We start from the raw sequence: 20734 nt of genomic DNA, 5'->3' as shown, positions 1-20734 counted from the left end.
CCCCTGCCCTCTTCAACCTTCTAGTTCCTGCTTCCTTCCATCCTGGGCCTGCACCCTGTGTGAGCCCCCCTGGAGCACTATTTTGGAAAATTCTAAGCTGGGAGCTAGGGAGACCTTAGGGGGCTGTGGTACTGAGCCAAGTGACCTTTAGCAAGTCAATCACATCACACACACACACACACACACACACACACACACACACACACACACACACACGGGCCCAGCCATCCCTGCTCATAAAGGCACAAGAAGCCCTGGGCGCTTTTGTGAAGATGGATGAGTGCAGCCCAGCTTGGGGAGATGTGAGCAGTACTCTGCACTGACAGTATCACAGGACACTGAGCACGGCTGCTGTGGCCACGAGTACTGGGACTGTTCTGGCACTGGTCACAGGCCGGGCCCTGTCACCCAGCGCTTGGAAGACCGGCAGCCCCTCCCCGACCCCCGGCCCCTTTGGAGACCTATCCAAAGGGAAAGGCCTATCTATTTTATGGATTTGGTTGCTGCATCTCAGAATACCATGGTGATGGGCGCCATAGAGATGAGAAGAACTAACTTTTATTGGCTTGTCTCTTCATTCCAGGGTCCCTCCCCCAGCACCCCCCCGCCCCGCCCCCTCGCCAAGCTCCCCAGAAACTCACCCCACACACACTCACAAAGCTCCCAGGTCAGTAGACTCAGCGGAGAAGGAGGCAGGGCTCCCATGATGGGAGCAAATGAAATGAGAAAAACGTACTCTTTTTCTCCCTCTCAATCATCTCCCTTTTTCCCTCCTTCCCTCCCATTATCAACAGCAATTGTATTCAAACCCAGTAATTACAGTAATAGCAACAATAATCATCATTTATTGGCTTTGTTTTTCTAACATTTTTACTTCCAAAAACATTTTCCAATTTCTTGTTTTCACAGCAGTCTCTAGGGGAGGCCTGTGCCCATCCAGTAGCTGGGGAGGCTGAGGTCCAGGCAGGACCCCAGGTCATGGGCAGAATCGGTTCACAGCAGCTTGTAATACTGACAAACCAGCTGAGACTCCGGTCATCCTGAGAGGCACTGAATCTTGGTTCCTGCATCGTTCCTACCATCCTTAGTCAACAGCTTATTCAACCGCTTTTGGGTGTCCTGATAGATTTGAGAATGAGGCTGGAGACAGCTTCTGTGCCCAGGACATGGACCGAGGGCTGGGCTGGGCTGGAGCCATCCCCTCTCAGAATTGTCCCCGTCAATGGGACAGGGGGTGGGAGGCAGGAAAACACCCGGAAGAGCTTGCCTGGAAAAGGCCCGTTGGCTCAAACCTTCCTTGCCCGTGTCCTGCCCCTCTGCTAACCCGAGAAAAGCTTCCTCTCTGTGTCAGCTCTTCCCAGGGGTGGGGTTCTCTCCTGAGCATTTGGGGCGAGTGAGGAATGAAGATCTATTGGAAGGGTAATCTCTGTCCTCAAGAAGCCCCCAGTCTGAGGGGGGAGCCATAGCCCCCCAAACCACACCGAAGGGCAGTGATCCCTCTGGGGAGACCTGAGTCTTCTGGGAAGTCTGGCCTCTCCTCCCTAAGGGTGGGGCAAGAAGTTGGGGTTCCCTGAGGTCCCTTTAGCCCTCAGTCTTTAAGGGGACTGAGGCTCTAATTCTCCTGTTCTCCCCAAGACCTGGGGATCTGGAGTCACCTCCCCTGTACCAGCCGGGAGCCCTGGCGTGAATCCCCCTGCCTCCCTCTGCTCTGTCCCGTTAGAGATGGAGGAGGAGGAAGCGGAACAGATTTGCTGCCCGGCTTCTATCTAGAAATGTAATGCCCGGGAGAGGGATTGGTATCCCCCGCCCCACCTGTTAGGACAAGAGGCCAAGCCTCCCTACACGCCCTTAAACACCCCCCTTTCCTCAGAAAACCTGAAATCCGGCCACACGAGGCACTCTGCCCACGCACAGGCCTCTCAAAAGCCTGCGGCAAGGGCCAAGTTCTATGCTATCTGACCCACGTTCTCCATTTCCGTGTCCCCTGGATTGGATCGGGGTTTGTGTTTCTGGGGCTCCACCATTTCCACTTTCTCCATCTCCGAAGTGCCTGTGAGGATGGCCAGCCGCTGGGCCAGGGTCTTGGTGTCAGGGAACAGGATAAAGTTGTAGATCAGCGATGCCAGGACAGCCCCTGTCAGGGGTCCCACCCAGAAGACCTGCGGAGGCAGAGAGGAGTGGGCACCGGCTTGTGAGCCATCGGGATCACAGGGTGCCTTTGGGACCCCTGCCTGCTTCCCCAGTGCCGACTTGGTCTCCCAGGAGCCCGCGAGCTGTCTAAAAGGTGGCAGATTTGAGAAGCAGGAGTCCTGTCCAGAACGCCCGCGGTGAGGGGATCGTGCCTCCCACGGCGGCCCAGGCTCCTCACACTCCTTTCTCCCTGCTCTCACCTCCCCTGTACCAGCCGGAGCCCTGGCTAGTGCTGTTCCTATCTTTGCTGGTGTGTGTGTGTCTATTTCTGTTTGCCTTGTTCTTTATCCAAGTTTGGAAATTGGTCCAGCTGGAGAAAGTGAATAAGGAAACAGCCAGGACTTGAGGCTGTGGTGCCGCCCTGGCCCATTTCTAGCCGGTCCACTGGGTCCCCTGGGCTGTTGAAGCTGGAAAGAAAGGAAGTCCAAGCCCTGGCCTGAGCTCAGGGAAACCTCCATCAGGGGTCAACATGGTCTGTGGCGGGAGCCTTGTCTGCCGGCCCCTGGCGAAGCCTCAGTCCCGACCCGGGCCCTCGCTCCCCCACCCATGGCTGCCGGCAGAGGGTCTCACCCAGTGGACTTCGAACTTGCCAACGATGACAGCAGGACCGAAGGAGCGGGCCGGGTTCATGGAACAGCCGGTGTAGTAGACCTGGGGAGTGATTGTGGGTTCAGGGTGTGAAGAGGCTTGAGGCAGGCCCGGGAGGGGACAGTCCCCGCTGCCGCGGTTCAGACCCGGCTCCACCCTCGGCCGCCGCAGCCCCTCTGCCCCTTACCCCGATGAGGTGGCCCAAGGCCACGGAGGTCCCAATCATGGCGGCCGGGGAGGCCGATGTCTGCCGGCTGTCGGTGGAAGCAAAGACACAGAGCACCAGCTGCAGGGTCAGCACCAGCTCCACCGCCACCGCCTGGCCCGCCGAGACTCTGCTCTGCACCTGGGTGAGAGGGGTACCCTGAGTCCTCGGCTCTGCCAGGGGCCGGCGGCCCCACCCATTTCCTGTGTCACATCTCACCTCTGCCAGGGCCGGGACTTACGGGACTTACGGACCGTGCAGGGGGTGGGGGTCAGCCCTGGCCACTTGCTCCCTGCAGAAGTCGCGTCACCCTTCCCACCCCAAAGGTTGGTTGGGGCCAGTGATTTGGGGGGGTGGCTGGGGCTCAGGACTGGTGGGAAAGAGGAGGCACAGGGAAGCTGGGGTGCGTGTTTGCGAACTGATTGGGAGGAGACCTGGGTGGGAGTGGAAGGAGGAGATTTGGGGAAGTAGGTGGAACTGACTAGGGCAGGGGTCCTCAAACTTTTTAAACAGGGGGCCAGTTCACTGTCCCTCAGACCGTTGGAGGGCCGGACTATAGTTTAAAAAAAAACTAGGAACAAATTCCTATGCACACTGCACATATCTTATTTTGAAGAAAAAAAACAGGAACAAATACAATATTTGTATTTGCATGTGGCCTGCGGGCCGTAGTTTGAGGACGCCTGGACTAGGGGAATCTGGTTGGGGGTGGGTGAAACAGGCCTTAGGGTGCCGGGGGGAACATGGGGAGGAAGATGAAGTGCATGCAGGGTTCCTGCCGTCACCCACAGCCCAGCCCTCCCTGGCTACCCCAACCCTTGAATGCCTGGTCCTTCTCTGACTCCTGCCCCTTCGTGTGGCTGCTCCCACCTGTTCCTCAATCCACGACCCCATCCCTGCTCTATCTGCTCTAAAGCCACACCAATTTTGTGTTACGGGAAAAACCATTCAGTACTGGTTTCACAGTAGGGCTCAACCGGAATTGGTCCCGCACCATGTGAGTGTTTAGTGTTTGGCAAGTTTGGGGGTGTGATAATTCACTACAGAAATGTGAAGCAGGTGCTGGAGCGGTTACCTCCCTGCCCCTCTCCTCTGCCTGGCCCGCCACCCTCCTGGCCCTGCAGGTGCCCCTCCCTGCACCTACCACGTTGACCTCGAGGGTCTCTCGGATGTCTCCTGGTGTGACCCTGTAGAGCAGAGCAGCCCCCACAATGGCCCCTGCGAGTTGGGCAGCCACATAGGCCACAGCGCGGGGCAGGGAGATCTGGGAGCCCACGAGGTAGGCCAGTGTCACCGCGGGGTTGACGTGAGCCCCACTGGCCTTCCAGGTCACCTGCACCACCATGGCCGTGGCCAGGTTGAAGGTGATGGCGATCTGCAGCACAGAGGGACGCGCCGAGGGCCAGTGCATGGCCGAGCCCACGCCGAAGAACACGTACAGCCCCGTGGCCAGGAACTCGGCGAACAGCGCCTTGCTGATGGCCATCCAGAGCTGGCACCCCAGCCTCCGGGCCAAGCGGCACCCTCCTGGCTCCATCGCGGGCAGGTCCTGAGCGTGGCCGCCGCCCGCTCTGCTCCAGGGCCTCTCTGCTTGCCTCTGGCCTCCCGTCTGGGCCTGCTCTGGTGTCTCCCTGCGGAGGCTTCGCTGGCCCCCCCGTAGCTCCGCTGCACTGCCGCCCAGGACGGAGCTGGGCGGACGGACCGGCAGGGACCGAGCTGGCGGGGTTATGTGTGTCTGGGTGGGTGGGAGGTGTGGGGCGGCGCTCACATGCCTGTCCACCCTGAGCTCACCTTACAGCTGGGGGAGGAGTGGTCTCGGGGCGCTGATCTAGAACCTTCAGGGAGGTTTCCAAGCTGGTCAGGCCTAACGTGCTGCGGGCAGAGCCCAGCCTGAGGACACAGGTGCTGGGACTCCAGGGCGCTCACATCCCTGATGTCAGCGTGGAGAGAGCGAGATCTCTCCATTCCCAAGCCCAAGGCCTGCCCCAGAGGGTCCTGTGCATTCGGGGGGGGGGGCGGGGGCGGGGGGGAAGGGAGCTCCTGTTCTCCTAGCCCCTCTGCCTCCAGATGGGCTCACACTACCTGTACCCATAAATCCAGATGTGAAATGAAGCTCTCTCCCTCCCCACCTAAAACCCAACTCACCGAAAGCAGCTGTAAATAGAGTTTCCCAAGGACGTGGCCTGTGGGGACGCCGAGGGCAGATGGAAGACGGGTTATTCCACAGCTAATCAGGTGACACACACGCAGTCGGCACCCTGCTGCTTGCCCGTGGAAATTTCCACTCGTGTCACCCACTTCCCTGTCTCTTTCTGCTTCCCTCCCTCTCATTCCTCAGACCCCCCCCCCCCCGCCCCCATTTCTCTGCTCTCCTTCTCAGGGGACAAAACAATGCCTCTTATGTCTCACACAGGGCAGCTGAGCCATTTCTGTGGCTATGCCGGCCCTAAGTCACCCATGCCCTAGGCTCTGCCCTTCTATCTTGGGCAGTATTTCGAGGTGTTTGCCTAAACAGAGGTATCCCTCCCTAAGAAGAATCTGCTGAGCTGCTAAAGTAATCCTGTCTTCACCTCTTAACCACCTCTGGGTGCCAGGACCTCGCCCCTGGACACATCTCCCTGCCCAGTGGATGCCCCTGCTTGTCCTCAGGCCCCTGAAATGAAACCCTCCTCAGAATGAGGTTCTCCTCTCTCCCATCCCCCAAACGCACACCTCCTGTCTCCTCCCGCTCAGTTGGAGGCACGAGGGAAGCATCCTGACCCTTCTCCCCCTCCTGCCTCATCCACTAAAGGCCTCAGTCCTGCTGCTTTTGAGTCCCTACATGTTTCTTGCCTGTGCTCTCTGCTTGCACCCCTGCTGCCCTGCAGCCTGTAACCGTTCTCTCTGTCTGCTCCCTTGCTCTGCTCCAATCAATTATCCACACTGCAGCCCGAGTGATCTTTCTAAAATGCAAATCTGATCCTGCTGCTCCTCTGCTGAAATCCCTTCAAAGCTTTCGTCCCCTCTGTGAGCTCCATGCATGCACGTGCGTGCATGGCCTCCACGCTCCTGCTCCTACCTCACCTCTCTCCACTCCTTGCCTCACACGTTACCCTCTGGCCTGGCCTCATCAAATGGCCAGAGGTTCTGCAACGCTCAGAGCGGTCTCTCCTTGGAAGATGCTCTCTCTTCCTCTTGGAGAGCCCTTCCCCTCCTGCTTGGGTAGCCCCTGTACCATCCCTGTGGCTCAGCTGCAATGTCACCTGCTCCTTTCTTAGGGGAGTCCCTCTGTGTGTTCCCACCACACCTGGGCATTTTTGTGCACTACAGTCATCTTAGGGTGTTGCCATGGTGTTAATGGGTCTCCCCAGTGAGGCGGTGAGCCTCTGAGGGGGCAGGAGCCAAGTTTTGCTCATCCCTACATACAGTATCTTGCACAGGGATTGATCATAGTAGGTGCTCAATAAATAACTGTTGAATGAATGAGTGAATAAAAGCTTCCCTTCTGCTTCTTGTAAGTCTGTGCTTTTATTGGCTGTTTGAGGGGGGTGAAGAAGTGGGAGGAGTGGGTGGCCCCAATGCTGGGTTCGCTATAATTCACCAGCTTTTTCTTTTCTTTTTTTTTTAAAATATGTTTTTATTGATTTCAGAGAGAAAGGGAGAGGGAGGGAGAGTTAGAAACATCAATGATGACAGAATCATTGATCAGCTGCCTCCTGCCCACGGGGGATTGAGCCAGCACCCTGGGCATGTGCCCTTGACCAGAATCAAACCCGGGACCCTTCAGTCCAAAGGCCAAAGCTCTATCCACTGAGCCAAACCAGCTAGGGCTTCACCGGCTTCTTGACCTCCTGGAGGCAGGTGACTTTCATATCTGCTTCCTTTCAGCTGCCTGTTCTTAGTCCTATACCTACTCTCACCTGGGACCGGGCCCTCTGAAATCTTCCGGTGAAACATCCCAGCTCTGATCACAGGCTCTGGCCACCCACCTTCCCCCATCTCAGTCACAGTAACCGCCCCCCCCCCCCCCCCACTTTCTGTTCTCCCAGCCATCCTGGCTTGACCCTACTTTTTCCAGCCAGATGCCCTGGCATCTCACTTTAGTGCTCCCCTGTCCTGGCTCTCTTTTCTCCCTACCCCGCCACACACCTGCGTCTCTCCATTCTCATTCTGCTCACACCCTCTGCCTACCATCTGCACCGCTGGGCACTGTGGGAGACACTTGCCCAGCCATGCAGACCGCTGCCATGACAAGTCCGTGGTCTCTGGCCTCAGCAGGGGTCGCTGCTCTATTCCGCAATCCTTACACCACCCCTGGGCGGCTGTCTCCCCATTCTTCTAAGGCCTCCTTCAACTTCCCTACTCTGTTCAGGTGGGGAACCCCACTCTGTTCAGGTGGGGAACCCCACTCTTCTAGCCGATCAACTTGCCTCCTGCCCACCCAGAAAGCCAAGCTAGCAGGCAATGCTTCCTCCCACCCTGCCAGCCACAAACTCGCTGGTGGCTGCCATGCCCTCACCAGCTTCCCTGTGCCCCCGGAGCAGAGGCAACCCTTCTCTCGTGTTGAATCAGTTCCCAGTCTCATCTGTGGTTTGCACTTCTCCCTCTCCTGGATTCTTTATCACCTGCCTGGTAATCTCGACGTAGCGGAGGGACCATGACTTTGGAATGCCTTTCCTCTTTGTCTCTTTTGTAAAGACTTTGTTCAAGTCTGATTCCTCCATGAAGTCTGCCCCGATTTTCCTTTCCAGCAGCGGCAAGGCAAGCTGCGTGGAGAAGTTGGGCTTGAGCAAAGCCAGTACTAGTCGCTACTTCTGGCTTTGGCAGCCTCGCTGCCTCCCCTTCTCCAGCACAGACTCCTGTGCTTTCCTGGCTCAGAGGATTCTTTCAATACTTACTCAAGGAGCGGAGGCGTGGGCGGTGTGAGTGACAGTCCCCCGCGCCTGGTGGGTCCTCTGCCTGGAGGCTGTCCCAAAGAGCCTCCAGGCATCTCTCGTCTGCCCTCCCTGGGGGACAGACACTTGCCAGCCCTCCATCTTTCCTAGCCTCAGTTTCTGCGCCTGTATACCAGGCACCAAACAACAGGCCAGCCTGCCTATCTGCTGAGACCTGTGATAAGAGAATACAAGGGAAAGCATTTGGACATTGCCATGTACTGCACGCATGACCAGTGCCTAACTTCTGTGGCTTGTTTCCTCCCTTATAGACTGGAGGCTAAAATTCCCACCTCCCCACATGTCATTAGGAGTCAGTGTGCTAACTCCCAGGAGGGTGTTTCTCAGCAGGAAAATGTTGGCTATTAGAACTGCCACTCCCCTCTCCAGTGAGACAGCTGTCTCTGGGCTGGGTGGGAAGGGTCCTGGTTGCTGTGGCAGCTCCAGGACAAGCAGCACGGTGGCCCCTGCCCTGGACCCTGGAGGCTGGGCCTTAAGAGCAGTGGCAGCCTTTGTTGCTGGCTGGCCCAGAACAGAGCCTCCCGGGCCCTGCCTGGCCTGGGACAAGGTCCTTCATCCCCCGAGGCCAGCCAGGCATTGGCCAGGGCCTGCTCCAGTTCCAGCCAGCACCTTGCCAGGCCCAGCCAGTCCTGGGCTCTAGCGCCACGCTTTGAGGTAACTCATGGTCAGAGGCCTTTTGCCAAGGCCCCACACCTGGCTGCCTACAGCTGCCTGTCAGGTGGCTGTGTGCCCTTAACCTCCTAGAGGCCTGTCTCTGGGCTCTCCAGAGTGCTGGGCTCCTCAGATTTCTGAGAAGGGGTGTGTGTGTGTGTGTGTGTGTGTGTGTGCACGCGTGCGTGCACATGCATGAGGGAAATATGAGCTCTGACTGAGGACCAGGTTTGGGGGGAGATGGGGCAGCAAGAAGGATGAAGGTATCAGGAGAGAAGAGGAGGGGCATTAAACACATGACAGAAAGGGAAGAAGTCAAGACAGCTTCCCTCACATCATCTCCCCATTCCCCCCAAAATGTGGCAGGTAAGGAAGTCTGATCTCATCTGCACCAGACAGGGGAGGAAACAGATCAGAGAGGGGCTAGAGAGCTGACCCTCCAGCCAACCCTCCTGTCCATCCATCTAGACAGCCAACCTTCTGTCCATTCCTCCTTCACCCCAGTCCTCCGTCTCTTCACCATGCCTACCTTTCCACCTGGTTAGACCTGGCAGCCCTGGGCAGAGGGCGAGTGCAGGGGTAGGACGCCTCCTAGAGGAGAATCAAGGCTCTTCCTGGGTCCCATCTTCAGGTGGAGCAGAGGGTCACAGGGGTGACTGAGCACGTGTGCTTGGGTGTGACACACGTGCGCCTCTCAGGGAACACATGGAGCCAGAACACGAGTGGAGGAGGACTGGCGAGGCTGTCACCTGCACGGAGTGAGCAGCCCATGCCGAGAAGACGTAGCCCCTCGGCACAGCTGAAGGTCAGCGTGGAGGCGCGGCGCTGGGTGTGGGCCGGGTCCTGCAGGTCGTTGTGAGCCGGGACCTAGCGGCACGTGGAGATCAGCCACCACGGAGCACAGCGCCCTCTGCCGGCCACAAAGCCCGACTGCGCAACTTGTCCGTCCAAAGCCCTAGGCCTAGGTGGACCCTCTCCCGCCGGCCGGCGGGCCGGGAACTCCCTCGGACTGGATGCCTCGTCCCGCCCTGAGGGTCTGTGCCCCACAGGCCCACCTGTCAGAGAAAGGAATGCAAGTTGCTGGGCTGGGGAGAGGCCAGCCTCCCAGGCACCTGAGTCTTCTGGAGCCTGAATGGGAAAGGACTCCCTCTCTTCTGCATCCCATCTCGGATGGTGGAGTGGGGGTGGACTGAGAGTAGCTACTTCCTGGTGGCCCCCGGGGACCCAGGCCTGAGAGACTCCCCGTGTCCTCCATCCCCCACGTCTGGAGCCCAGACCCAGAAATCGCGGACGAGAAGCGCAGCAGTTGTGCATTCGGTGGACGAGGTCCCCCTCTGCTGGTCGGGGCTGGCATTTACGGCGGGACAGGGTGGAGGCCGGAGCTGGCGAGGGGTGGGGAGGGGGGTGCTGCCCCTTTCCACAGGTTCTCACACGCATAACTGGTGTTAACTGCACGCTGATGAGGCGGGCAGGGCAGGGCAAGGCGGCTGCAGCTCCCACTCACAGATACGAGGCTCAAGTGTGGAGGAGGACTGGGGACTCTGCCGCCCTCGCCCCCAACCCCTGGGACTGACCCTTGCCAGCAGGGTCTGTAGACTCTCCCTCCTCTTCCCCGCCCATCTCCTACCCCTACTGGCCCCTCGTCTTCTGAGGCAAAGCTGAAGACTGTGGAGCAAGGTTCCCACACAAGAGAAAAGCTGGAGCTCAGGTTCAAACCGCCCGGGAGAGCAGAGGCCGGACCTGGGGGTGGCCCGGGGCCCAGATGTGTCCATGCTGGTTTCCCTTCACACTTGTTTATCGAGCACTCACCCTGAAGGGTCTGGTCCTCTTCGCACAGGGGTTTTATTTCCATCCATTGTCTCATTTTATCCTCACAACCACCCATGAGTACAAGTAGCCCCACTTTACAGAGGAGGTCATTAAAACTCGGAGGGTTTGTGTTACCCAAAGTTCGCGTCAATTCTTGGACCCCAAGCAGACGCGTTAGCTCTGATGCAGGGCCATGTCCTGAGCTGCTCATCTGCATCCCACCCTTTCCCACAGCGAGCAGCGGTCCTAGGAATCTCATTCCTTCATCTCATCTGATCCCCACAGCAGCCTGTGAGGGAAGCAGTTTTAATCCTCATTTTATAGCCTAACAGATGGAGGCGTGGCCGGTTAAGGGGTTCCCTAAGGCGTGTCAGTGGCAAGGGGACAAGAGCCAGTGAGGGCAGAGCAGTGGGCCCCGCGAGGAAGATGGTGGGGATACTGGCTGGCAGGGGCAGGGAAGGGGAGACCAGAAAGGAGCTGGGCCAGTGCAGCATGTGTGTGTGTGCGTGCGTGCGTGCGTGCGTGTGTGCACACGTGTGTGTGTGTGTGTGTGTGTGGTGGGGCAGGGCTGCTGTCTCTGAGCACAGGCTCCCAACATGGCTCCTGTTTAGAACACGGAGGGGCAGAGAGGGGAGTCCAGGCTGTGCCTCCTCCCTGATGACAGACCTGGCTGGTCACCCTCTTGGCATCTCAAGGGGCTGCAGGCTGGCTCATTTCTCTCCCACCCTGCCTGGCACACCCTCCTCAAGGGGCAGGGACTTGACATAGCTGAGGTGGGAGGGGTGTGTAGGCGGGAGGTTGAGTGAAGAGGATGCCTCCTTCTCTGCTCCCACTGCCTCCTCCTGACCTCTAGCTCGCTTTCTATATTTGGCCTCTCTCCCTCTCTCGTCCCCCTCTCTTGCTCTTCCCACCCCCATATCTGACTCTAGGCCCCCCGGCTCAGCTTTGCTCTCTTTCCACAGAGGCCTGTGGAGCCCATGGGGAGGTGTGGGAGGGTGAAGAGGAGCAGTGATGCGCCAGGGTCCCAAGGAGAGGCTTTTGGGGAGAGACGAGGCAGAACATGGGCGTCAGCGGTTTATTGGGGAGCCCCCACTCCACACCCCAGCAGCCCTAGCCCATGCACCTAGAAGCAGAAATAAATAAGGCAGCATTTAGTGAGCCAGCCTCTCGCCCTCCAAAGGAGCTCTGGGGAGGGCCAGCCTCTGCCATCCTCGGGGCCGGGACCCTCTGGCTCCTGAGGAGGGGCCCGGGGGGTGGGGCGGGAGAACGCAGGCCACTCCTTACTGCCCTGCCCCTGGGGCGGCCTGTGAGCTCAGTGCTGTGTTCACAATCTCTGAGGTCTGACCTCATGGCAGCAGCCTGCCCCGTCTCAGAGAGACCCTCACCCCATCGGACCGCAGTCCCGGGGCCCCACCCCAGGAGTCCCATCATGGGTTCCTGCTGCCATTTCTAACTGCAGCCTGGGGAGCGAGTCCCTCCTCCCTAGCCCAGAGGACCCGCTGTGGGGGAAGGAAGCTTTGCTGTCATGGGGTTTTTTTTTGGGGGGGGGAAGGGTTTCCCCTGCCATTCAGGGGTGAGAGGCTAGCGCCTGTCTGACGCTGGTCAGTGGGCGGTCAGCTCCATGGTCTTCTTCCGCTCCTCCCGCTGCTCCTCCCAGTCCTCCTCAGGCTCATACGTGCCCTTGACGACGGCCACACGCTCACTCAGGCTCAGGGAGTTGGGGAAGAGCAGGTAGAAGTAGAGGATGGCGGCCAGGGCAGCCCCCAGGATGGGCCCCACCCAGAATACCTGAGGGAGACAAGACGGCATCAGCGGGCTGAGCCCCAGGCCTCAGAGACCCCCACTCCCCGCCTCCAGAGGACAGACTCATGGACCCTCAGAAGAGACAGACATATGGACTCCCAGACCCCCAGAAAGAAAGACTTTCTCCCGTCTCAGGGAGATGGGATCACAGATACCCACATCCTCAAAGGAGGCAGACCAGATCCCCAGAAGGCCAGGACTCCTGTCTCTAAAGAGACAGATGAGCCTTCAGAGGGAACAGACATATCGATCCTCAGAAAGACGGACAGAACTCCTCTCCCTCCTGCATGGGGACAGGGACAGACTCTGGAGAGAGACCATGAGCTCTCAGAGGAGGTTTCAGATTGTCCATAGAGGCAGACCCACGGGAAGGAAGACTGTCCCAACCCCTCAACAGGGACAGGTAAGTAAAACATCGGGGAAGACAGACACACAGACTCCCAGAGACACAGACAAAATCCTCAGAGATCAACCTGGAGGTGGGGATCCCCTCACTTACCTAGAGGGACAGACACACATAGTCCCCCCCACCCCTCACCCCCAACAAGGGTCTCCTTGTCCATATAAATCTACCCCTGCGGGTGATCTGGCTGCAGCCTATTCCCTACGGTGTCCCCTCCTCTCTCCAGCCACTGCTCCCCAGGCCCACCCCCAAGCTCCGGGCCCACAGCACCCAGAAAGGCCAGAAGCCACAGCTGGTGTCCCAGCCCTCACTGCCAGGGATCAAGGGACCCCCAGACTCACCCAGTGTGCAGAGCTGAACCGATTCATGACCACTGCGGGGCCGAAAGAGCGGGCTGGGTTCATGGAGCAGCCGGTGAAATAGATCTGGACACAGAGAGGGAGGTGGTGAGGAGGACAAAGTGCATGTCTGCTCCCACAGAGCCCCAGCTCTCCCAGGGTCACCCAGCAGTCCAGGGGCTCGGCCAGATCTCCAACTCAAGATCTCCAGTTCCTAGGCTGGTGACCTCTCCCTCACAGGTCCCTGTGCACACTCCCCTCTTCTCTGTCCTGAGCTTGGGCTTGGTTTCCTGCCCCCACTTCAACTCCCACTTATTCCCATCTCCCCTCAGGCCAGAGAAGGTTTGGGGCGCTCCAGTCTGGGACAGGGTACAGCAGCCCCACCCCAGGCCCAACTGCAGGGCTCACTGGTCCAGAGAAGTACTGCTCTAGGGCCCCATTATTTGCCCTGAGGGGCTCCCCACAACCCCATCCACATGGCAGCTCTGCTCACCCCCACAAGGTGGCCCAGGGTGACGGACAGGCCAATGGACAGGGCTGGGGAGCCCACAGGGCTGGTGCGGCGGGAGTCAGTAGAGGAGAAGACGCAGAGCGCCAGCTGGAAGGTCAGAATCAGCTCCACCACCATGGCCTGGCCGGGCGTCGTGTTGCTATTGAGCTGCAAGGGGAGAGTGGGTTAGGATCGCCTTCTGGCTCTATGGCCAGGGCCTTGGGGAAGTGGGTGTAGGGCCTCCAAGGACACCTACAGCCCAGTGCACGTCAAGTCAGGGAGGCCATCTGCCAGAGAGACTACATACTTCCCAGGACGTACAAAGCCTGGGGCGCAGGCCTATGGCCGAAGGGTGGCATGAGGGGAGCTTCTACTGACACAGCCCTGTCAACGGTTCTGCCCAGTCTCCAACCCCCACAAGCTGGCATTTACCCTCCCTCCTGTGGGCAGCTGCCCAGTTTGTCTACTGCACCCCCAGCCCACCTCCCGCCCGTGCCTGAGCCACTGCCAGGGCCAACCTCAAACCCGTCCCTCCAGTGCGGCTGACTCACGGCTTGACAATGGCCGAGAAAATCCTCCTCTGTGTTTGACTAATGAACCCAGTTTGCATGGGCCATGGGGGCTAAATCTGGGCCTTTGGGGAGGCGGAGGCAGCCGGGGGCCAGGCACAGGAACCAATATGCAACAGAGACCCTCACATTAGAGCAGAATTAGGGGTTCACATGCATGGTCTCTAAACGGGGTCCCTTGACACCTGCGGTGGTAGGCGACCGCCGTCCCCTGCAATGGCTGAGAAAAGCGGGACCCCGAGAAGCCAGGGTCAGCAGAAGCCAAGATTGCAACCCCTCTCCCTGATGGTTCCATGAAACCACTCTACTGAGGAACCGACAGGAGCTGGAGGGCGCAGGAGGAGGGCAGAGCTCAGGGGGAGGCAGGAGAAAAGCAGGAGTTTCCGACAAGGAGGGGCAGTAGGCACCAGGAGAGAGGCCAGCAAGGGGCAGCAAGAGGGGCCGGCAGAGGAGGAAGGTGAAAACCGGGAAGGCTGCGCAGGCACACCCCAGCCTGGGTATTCCTCTTGCTGGCCCGGGTGTGCTCTAGCCCACAGGGCGGCATCCATTCTGGAGCTGGAGTCCGGGCCTAGGCCGGCCCCGCTCCACCCCCGACCCGACCCGGGGCACTCACCGCATTGATGGCCAGACTGCCCCGCGCGTTGAGTGGTGCCAGCCCATAGAGGATGCCCGCCCCCGCGATGGCGCCCACCAGCTGGGCCACCACGTAGAAGACGGCCCGCAGCAGGGAGATCTGGTTGCCCACGAGGAGGGCCAGTGTGATCGCAGGGTTGATGTGGCCGCCGCTCACGGGCCCCAGGGCCTGGGCCAGGGTGCCGATGGCCAGGCCGAAGGCCAGCGAGATCTGGAGGATGGAGGGCAGCGCCGACGGCCACTGAAGGGCCGAGCCGAGGCCGAAGAAGACGAAGATGAGGGTGGCCAGGAACTCGGCGAACACAGCCTTGACGAAGGCCACGGAGCACACCTCCTTCTTCATGGTGGCCGTGGGGGCCGGGCGGCGGCGGGGGGCGGCCGTCGGGGCGGCGGCGGCGCGGGGGGCGAGGGTCTGGCTCCCGGGCGCGGCGCGCTCTCCCGGGCCGTGTGCGCGGCTGGCGGCCTGGCGCGGGCGCCGCAGGGGTGCGCTATATAGAGGGCGGGCGCCCCCGGCCGGGGCGCGCGCGGGGGGGCAGGGGGCGGCTCCCGCGCTCCGCGGCCAGCACCGCTCGCAGGGAGGGACCTTGGCGGCCGACCCGGGCTCGCCGCCATCCCGGGCCCCGCGAGCTCTTCCGCCGGGGCAGCGGGCGACCTGTCGGGGCCAGGTGACCCGGGCGGCGGTGCAGACCGGCCCCGCGGCGGGAGGCCCGCGCATGGCGCGCTCCGGGCGGCTCCCGAGCTCAGCTCCGCGCCGTCTGTCCCGGGCCCCGCGGACACTGTGCTCGGCTCTGCCGTCCTACCGACCTCCGGCCGGCTGCCTCCGCCGGGCTGTCCCCCCGCCGCGGGCTTCCCGCTTCTCCTCCGCGGGCCCTGGGTCCAGCTCCTCCTTTGCCTCCTGCGACCCGGGCATCCTCGCCCGGCCTCGCCCCCGGCGGGCTTGGAGTGATGCGATTCCCTGAGGACAGCGCCACTCCGCTCCCTGCCGCCCGTGGCGGGGGCGGCCGGCGGGTTGGGCCGTGAGGGCCGTCCGGCCGGCCGTCGTGGGCCTCTCCCTGGCCTGGGCCGGGCGGGCCTCCGGGCTTGGAGCGGGGGCGTTTGGGGAAGAGCGGGCACCGTGCCAGTCTTCCCCACGCCCGGCCTTCCTGGACCCCAGCAGCCGCAGGGCAGCCCTGGAAGGAGACGGTGGGGCCCCGGGGGTGCCCTCTGGTCCGCAACCGTCCCAGCCCCTCCAGCAGGGCCTTCTTGGGGGGTCACTTTGTACAGGGGACGGGAGGGGATTGGTCGTTAGGATTTCAGTGGGACTTGGGGTGCTGGAGTGGGGTGTGGGGTGGGGTGCAGGGCACCGCTGACCTCCCAAGCCCGGTCTTGGCCTCTCCCGCCTTCCTGTCAGAAGCCCCCACTCTAGACCCCAGCTTTTCCTTCTCCTCCACCTTCTGATCCCCCCCCCCCCCCCCCAGTCTCTTTGGTCTCCTTGTCCTTCACACTCTCACTCTCTGCCTCTCCCCGGCTTCTCCTTCAGTCTGTTTCTCCAAACCCCGTCCATCTCTCCTTTTCAGACTTTCTGTATTTCCCTCTAGTCTCTCTCCCTCTCTCTCTCCCTCTCCTTCTCCTTTCCATTTCTGCTCCCCCAATTCCTTTTACAGTCTTAGCCTTAGACTCTTGTTCACCTTTCTTCTGCCTCTTAATTTCCATCTTTCTTGGTTTCTGTCTGCCTCTACCTCATTTCTATGTCTGTCTCTCTTACACGTGGTCTTGTTCAATGCCCTCAAAGTCAGGTCCCCCCACCCCTGGGCTGGGTGACCCTTTCTTCCAGTTCCCTCCTGTCTTTGCACCTTCTCTCCGAGCTCCTAGCTGCGACTCACCATTCCTCCCACCTCTCCCTTTGCCTGTCTCCGGGTTAGGCATGTGGGGAATGAGGCTGGAGCGCCCTCAGGGCTTGGAGGAGGGGCCGGGAATGACTGTCAGGATCCCAGGAGAGGGGCTGCACTGCAGACCTGCCTCCTCCAAGCCCCCACCCCTGTGTGTCCCTGGGAAGCAGTTAGCACGGAGCCTGGCACAGAGTGAGGCTAAGTCAAGTTTCCTCATGTTGCAACTATAATTTAAAAAGCCCCCTGAAGGCTCTGTGTGGCGCTAAGGTGGCGGGCGCAGCAGAGGGAAAGAACAGGTGCTCCTCTGTCAGTCTGTCAGGCAGGGGCTACGGGGAGGGGCCGGGCGGAGAGCCAAGGGCCTAGAGGTCCGGGCTCTGGGCTCCGTGGCAGCTAAGAGGCCAAAGAAAACAGGGACCGAAGAAACCCTGCTATTGTTCCTCCTGCGTTCAGTGCTTCCTGTTGGAGCAGCTCCTCCCCCACATCTCTCCTCTTAAGGCCGGAGGGCTGTCTGTCCTTTCTGCCTTGGGTCCTGGGGCCCTGCTCCTGGCAGAGCATGGCAGCTGTGGGTAGGATTTGGGGCTCAGGGCTTGTTGTGGTCCCCGCCCAGACTGGAACAAGGACCCTGATAACCCCACAGGCTTTGAGGGCTGTTGAACTTGCCTCCAGTCTGCACCTTCCACCTTCTTTCTTAGCGTCTCTCCCTGGGCACTGTCTGCATGAGCCCACAGGTGTCTTGGAGTGGGAAGGACTCAGCAGTGCTCCTGGGAGACTGGCCACCAGGGGCAGCTACTGCTTGAGGATTTGGCCCAGTCCTCTCCATCTAACCAAGGTCTCTGGCCTCCACGGTGTGGGTCGGTTCTGAGCTCCGTGTGAGGAAACCCAGGCTCAGAGGTCCAGAGTCACACCGTGACCTGCGAGGGGACCCACAGTGTCACCAGGAACGGGCCTGGTGTGGCTGAAGAAGGAGATCTGGCTGTTAAGATTGCTCAGACGGGGCAGCTGGTTATGTTTCCTAGGCCTGTGCTTGAAATCCTTCCCTCTCTCCCAACTCTCTATCAGGGTCACTCGGTCCCCAGGTTGTCACAAAGAACTATAGGAGCTCCTGTGTCCTGGACTTGTCTTTCCTCTGAGCACTTGGGCCCTGCCCTGCCAGCCCCAGAGGAGTGCCTCCCTGGGGCCTTTGTGGGCTGGGAGATGGGTCTCCCCATCCGTGGCAGGGAGAGTTAGAGGATCTCAGGGAGGGCGCCTTCTCTCCTTTCTTCACATGGGGACCGCTGTGTTCTCTGGAGGGCTGGGGGTAGACATGATAAGGTAATTGACAGGAGGTGATGCCCCTGGCGCTACACATATCCCCAGTGCTGGGAAATAGTCATTCATTCACTCCACAAAGAGTTATTGAGCACTTATTGTGTACCAGGCACTGTTCTAGGCACTGGAGATATAGCCATGAGCTAGCAGACAATGTCTCTGCCTCCTGGAGCTAGTATTCTAGTGAAAAGAGACAGAGGACAAATAATGGACATAGGCAGATTATTAAGTACAATAGCATCTGTTAAGTACAATGGAAAAATAGGGTATGTGCTGGGGTGGGAGTGGAGTTTCTTTGAAATTGTAAAGGGGTGTCAGTATGGGTCTTAGGGAGAATGTGACAGCTGAACAAAGACTTGAAAGAGGAGAGGGAGAGAACCATGCATATGTCTGAGGGAAGAGCATTCCCGGCAGAGGGAGCGGCCAGTGTTGCTGGAGCAGAGGGAGCAAGGGGAGGCTTAAGGAGGTGGGGACAGAGGTGGTGGAGGTGGGTAGACCTGTGCGCCCCCCAAAGGACTGCTGGCTTCACTTGAGCGATCAAGGAAGTCACTGAGTCGAGGACCGATGTGGTCTGACAAAGTTTGCAACACGACCCCTCTGTTGTGGTGTTGAGAAGAGACTGGAGGGGCAGGAATGGAAGCAGGGGGACTGATAGGGACCTGCCCAGGGAGAGATGATGGTGGCCTGGACCTGAGGTGAGGGTGACTGGATTTTGGATCCCCTGTGAAGGTAGAACTGACAGGAGTCTCTGATGGAGCTCACGGGGCATGTGAGAGCAAGGAGGCAAGGATAATGAGCTTTTTGGCCTGAGCAGCTGGAAAAATGGAGTTGTTATCAGTTGAGATGAAAAGACTGAGGGAAGAGCAGGTGTTTTTTAAAAAACGTTTTTTAAATTGATTTCAGAGAGGAAGGGAGAGGGAGAGAGAGATAGAAACATCAATGATGAAAGAGAATCATTGATCAGCTGCCTCCTGCACACCCCACACTGGGGATCCAAAAGCATTTATTGAGCTTACGATATGCAGGGCACTGTGCCAGACAGCCTGCAACCCAGGCGTGTGCCCTGACTGGGAATCAAACCGTGACCTCCTGGTTTATACGTCCGGGCATGGGAAGCGCAGGTTTGGAGAGGAGCAGGTGGTCAGTTTTGAACACGTGGAGCATTAGGTTTGTCCCAGACCCTGGAGGTTCCTGCCCTGATTTTCCAACACAGTGCTACAGCCAGAACGAGGGGACCAAAAGGGGCTGCTCTTTACTGTGTCTGCAGGCCATAAAGTCAGATCCTCCCACCCTGCACACATTAGGAAAGAACCTACCCATGTCTTGGTGCCCTCTCCATGGTACCACCTGTGTCACAGAGCCCTGATGCTCATCTGGCCAGGTTGCCACCAATTAGTTGAGCATTAAAATCCTTGCTGCACCATTCCTAACAGCAGCTCTGGGGAGCCCAGGACATGCCAGAGACCCCAGTCTGCCTGCTGGCGCTTTGGACCGTAGTGACCATTTCTAAGTTGTGGAAGAAAGAGCACTTATTTGCAAATGAGCATTTATTGAGCTTACGATATGCAGGGCACTGTGCCAGACAACACGGATGAGTGAAGGTAGACGGGAGAATGCCATCTGAGAACTGGAAGGAGCCCTGCCCCTGTAGGGCGTACAGTCTAGCTGGGAGGCATTGCATACATACAGCTTAAAGGTACAAAACATCAAAGCAACACTTGCAGGTGTTTATCTGGCACAAAGTGGGGCTATGGGAATGGATGCTGCTGGGACCCAGTGGTCAGCTCAGAGCCTTCTCTGTCCCCGGCCTGGGGACCTAGCCACCCGCCTCTATGCTGCCCGGCCTCTGTCTGGTTTGAGATGTGACTGACTTCCACCCTCCTCCACGCTGAGTGCTCCTCAAGGGCAGAAACCATCCCGTGTTCTTCGTCGTTCTATTCCTGCCCTGCCAGAGCCCTCCCCACGGCCCCGTGTCCACCACAAGTCAGTGGGTTGGGCTGAGCGGGCTCAGTTGTGTACTTTGGTGTCTGCCAGGGGCTTCCAAGAGCGGCCTAGGACTGGCCTCAGACCGGACCTGGTCTCCTCTGACTTCTGACTGGAAAGGTCATGGGGTTTTGAATAAAGGCCTCAGTTCAAGTCTTGTCTCCACGACTTTAGACCTGTTTCTTAGCTTCAGTTCATAAAAGAGGGAGAACAGTACAGGGATGGGCTGCTTCACGAGGGGGATACAGTCTGAGAAATGCATCGTTAGGCAATTTTGTCAGGTGTGAACATCATAGAGTGAACGTACACAGACCCGGATGGTATAAACCCAGTAATTGCGTGTGCTATACATTTATACTGCTGACGGCGCAGTAGGTTTGTTTACACCAGCATCGTCACAAACGTGATTGTTGTGCTATGATGTTACAACGCTTCGATGGCTATGACTGTCACTAGATGATAGGAATTTTCAGCTCCACTATAATCTTATGAGACCACCGTCGCATATGTGATGAGTTGTTGACCTAAATGTCATATTGCGGCGCATGACAGCGTTTGCCCTGCCTGTCTCGCAGGGTTGGGATAAGGGAGTGCTTTGGAAATAAAACCCCACGTGGTTGGGGGCCACTGTCCTTCCCTAACCTGCCTGCAGTTTTAGGAGGATTAAGTGAGATAATGCAGGTAAAGCACCCAGCACAGAGGCTGGGACACAAGAGATGCCCAACAGGTGTCAGTTCCCCTCCACTCCCATCACTTTGAATTCTGCTTTGAACTCTGACCTCAGGAACCCCAATCCGGGCAATCGGGGCTAGATGTGGTGGGGATCTCACATTTAGTTCTGAGGGAGATGAAACCCAGGAAGTGAAACAGATATCGAGAGAAATTCTTGGTAACTTCTAAAGGGACAGGTTGAGGTGAGGTGGGGTGGGGATGAAGTGCCTGAGACACATCCAGGCCCTGCT

At 59.0% G+C, this 20734-nt stretch overlaps 2 protein-coding genes across 2 annotated transcripts; both read right to left on the bottom strand.

Moving 5' to 3' along the window:
- Positions 1–1614: 1614 nt before the first annotated feature.
- On the bottom strand, positions 1615–7473 carry AQP6 (aquaporin 6). The gene is made up of 5 exons (XM_059681142.1): positions 7441–7473; positions 4128–4718; positions 2966–3124; positions 2761–2841; positions 1615–2159 (listed from the first exon to the last, which is right to left on the bottom strand). The coding sequence occupies exons 1-5, from the start codon at positions 7471–7473 to the stop codon at positions 1947–1949; spliced, it is 1077 nt and encodes a 358-aa protein (XP_059537125.1). The 3' UTR covers positions 1615–1946.
- Positions 7474–11438: 3965 nt separating this feature from the next.
- Positions 11439–15490, bottom strand: LOC132227568 (aquaporin-5). The gene is made up of 4 exons (XM_059682817.1): positions 14594–15490; positions 13415–13579; positions 12925–13008; positions 11439–12165 (listed from the first exon to the last, which is right to left on the bottom strand). The coding sequence occupies exons 1-4, from the start codon at positions 15326–15328 to the stop codon at positions 11980–11982; spliced, it is 1170 nt and encodes a 389-aa protein (XP_059538800.1). The 5' UTR covers positions 15329–15490; the 3' UTR covers positions 11439–11979.
- Positions 15491–20734: the final 5244 nt, after the last annotated feature.

This window comes from Myotis daubentonii, chromosome 2, assembly GCF_963259705.1.
Source record: "Myotis daubentonii chromosome 2, mMyoDau2.1, whole genome shotgun sequence".
Lineage (NCBI taxonomy): Eukaryota > Metazoa > Chordata > Mammalia > Chiroptera > Vespertilionidae > Myotis > Myotis daubentonii.
Note: the sequence above shows the minus strand (reverse complement) of the source record. Positions and strands in the feature narration are given on the sequence as shown.

Excerpts from the sequence above, each read along its gene's own strand:
- LOC132227568 (XM_059682817.1), bottom strand. The coding sequence starts at position 15,328 with ATGCGCGGGCCTCCCGCCGCGGGGCCGGTCTGCACCGCCGCCCGGGTC. Across the intron at positions 13,009-13,414 it reads CCCTGGGCCACCTTGTGGGG|ATCTATTTCACCGGCTGCTC; the intron begins GTGAGCAGAGCT and ends CTCTGTGTCCAG. Across the intron at positions 12,166-12,924 it reads GGTTCAGCTCTGCACACTGG|GTATTCTGGGTGGGGCCCAT; the intron begins GTGAGTCTGGGG and ends TGTCTCCCTCAG.
- AQP6 (XM_059681142.1), bottom strand. The coding sequence starts at position 7,473 with ATGGCAGCCACCAGCGAGTTTGTGGCTGGCAGG. Across the intron at positions 2,842-2,965 it reads CCTTGGGCCACCTCATCGGG|GTCTACTACACCGGCTGTTC; the intron begins GTAAGGGGCAGA and ends ATCACTCCCCAG. Across the intron at positions 2,160-2,760 it reads GCAAGTTCGAAGTCCACTGG|GTCTTCTGGGTGGGACCCCT; the intron begins GTGAGACCCTCT and ends CTGCCTCCGCAG.